The sequence below is a fragment of the Penaeus monodon genome, unplaced genomic scaffold (genome assembly GCF_015228065.2).
Source record: "Penaeus monodon isolate SGIC_2016 unplaced genomic scaffold, NSTDA_Pmon_1 PmonScaffold_18817, whole genome shotgun sequence".
NCBI lineage: Eukaryota > Metazoa > Arthropoda > Malacostraca > Decapoda > Penaeidae > Penaeus > Penaeus monodon.
In genome coordinates this window covers 1-1532 of record NW_023648391.1, presented here as the reverse complement: position 1 = coordinate 1532, position 1532 = coordinate 1, and the positions used below count along the sequence as shown (strand labels likewise).

At 46.3% G+C, this 1532-nt stretch overlaps 1 protein-coding gene across 1 annotated transcript; it reads right to left on the bottom strand.

Annotated features, from left to right (window-relative positions):
- Nucleotides 1–471: 471 nt before the first annotated feature.
- LOC119569809 (formin-like protein 6) lies at nt 472–1486 on the bottom strand. The gene is made up of 2 exons (XM_037917817.1): nt 1039–1486; nt 472–731 (listed from the first exon to the last, which is right to left on the bottom strand). The coding sequence occupies exons 1-2, from the start codon at nt 1484–1486 to the stop codon at nt 472–474; spliced, it is 708 nt and encodes a 235-aa protein (XP_037773745.1).
- Nucleotides 1487–1532: the final 46 nt, after the last annotated feature.

Here is a 1532-nt window from a genome sequence, read left to right as displayed (position 1 = left end):
GAATTTGGATAACATTTGATGATTATTACTATTATTACTATTATCATTATTATATCATTATTATATATTATTATTATTATTATTATTATTATTATCATTATTATTATTATTATTATTATTACTATTATTATTATTATAATTATTATTATTATTATTATTATTATTATTATTACTTTAATTATTAGTATTATTGCCAAAAAATATATATAACGTAATAATAACAATAATAATAATAATAGTATAATTATAATAATACTAATTGTTATAATATTGTTATTATTATTGTTATTACTATATATTGTAGTTGTTATTAGTATAAATTTAAAAATGTATATTATACTGCAAAAATTGCAATAATAATGATAATAATTGCATAATGATGATAATAATTGCAATAATGATGATAATGATGATGATAAGAGGTGAGTGGATTTTCAACTGGAGGTGAGTAGGTGGAGCTGGATTTGCTGCTCAGACGCAGGTGGAGCTGGATTTGCAAACTGGAGGTGGAGTGGGCGCAGGTGGAGCTGGATTGCAAAATGGAGGGGAGTGGGCGCAGGTGGAAACTGGGTTGCAAATGGGGGTGGGATAGGTGGAGCCGGATTTGCTGCTCAGACAGCAAGTGGAGCTGGATTTGCTGCTGGAGGTGGACAGGTGGAGCTGGGTTGCAAGGAGGTGGAGTAGGTGGAGCCCGGGTTTGCAAACTGGAGGTGGAGTGGGCGCAGGTGGAGCTGGATTTACAACGGAGGTGGAGTAGGTGGAGCCGGATTTTTCGCTCAGACAGCAGGTGGAGCCGGATTTGCTTCTCAGACAGCAGGTGGGGTGATTGCAACTTGGGGGTGAGTGGGGTCAGGTGGGTGGATTTGCAATGGAGGTGGGATAGGTGGAGCCCGGGTTTGTGCTCAGACAGCAATGGAGGGTGGATTTACGGACTGGGTGGAGCAGGTGGAGCCGGATTTGCAAATGGAGTGGAGTGGGCGCAGGTGGAGCCGATTTGCAACTGGAGTGGAGTGGGGCAGGTGGAGCTGGATTTTCAACTGGAGGGGGAGTAGGTGGAGCCGGATTGCTGCTCAGACAGCAAGTGGAGCTGGATTTGTGCTGGAGGTGGAGCAGGTGGAGCCGGATTGCGCTGGAGTGGAGCAGGTGAGCCCGGGTTGCTGCTGGAGGTGGAGTAGGTGGAGCTGGATTTCTGCTGGAGGTGGAGTAGGTGGAGCTGGATTTTTTGCTGGAGGTGGGGCAGGGGGAGCGGATTTGCGATGGAGGTGGAGTAAGTACAGGTGGGGCTGGCTTTGCTACTGGAGGGGGAGTAAGTGGGTAGGCGCAGGTGGAGCGGCTTTGCGCATACTGCTGGCGGAGCAGGTGGAGCTGGCTTTGCTGCTCCCAAAATGCAGTTGGTGGAGCCGTTTGCTGCTGGAGGCGGAGTAGGTGGAGCGTAGGTGTTCACCAGACTGGAGGGGGGCGGGGGGAACAAGTGTGGACCGTACATCACACTGGACCCGGGGGGAGTTGCACTTAGTGGTCAACAAGGGGAG

Coding starts and splice junctions, on each gene's coding strand:
- LOC119569809 (XM_037917817.1), bottom strand. CDS start 1,486: ATGTACGGTCCACACTTGTTCCCCCCGCCCCCCTCCAGTCTGGTGAAC. Junction 732..1,038: donor CTCCACCTACTCCCCCTCCA/GTTGAAAATCCA, acceptor TTGTAAATCCAG/CTCCACCTGCGCCCACTCCA.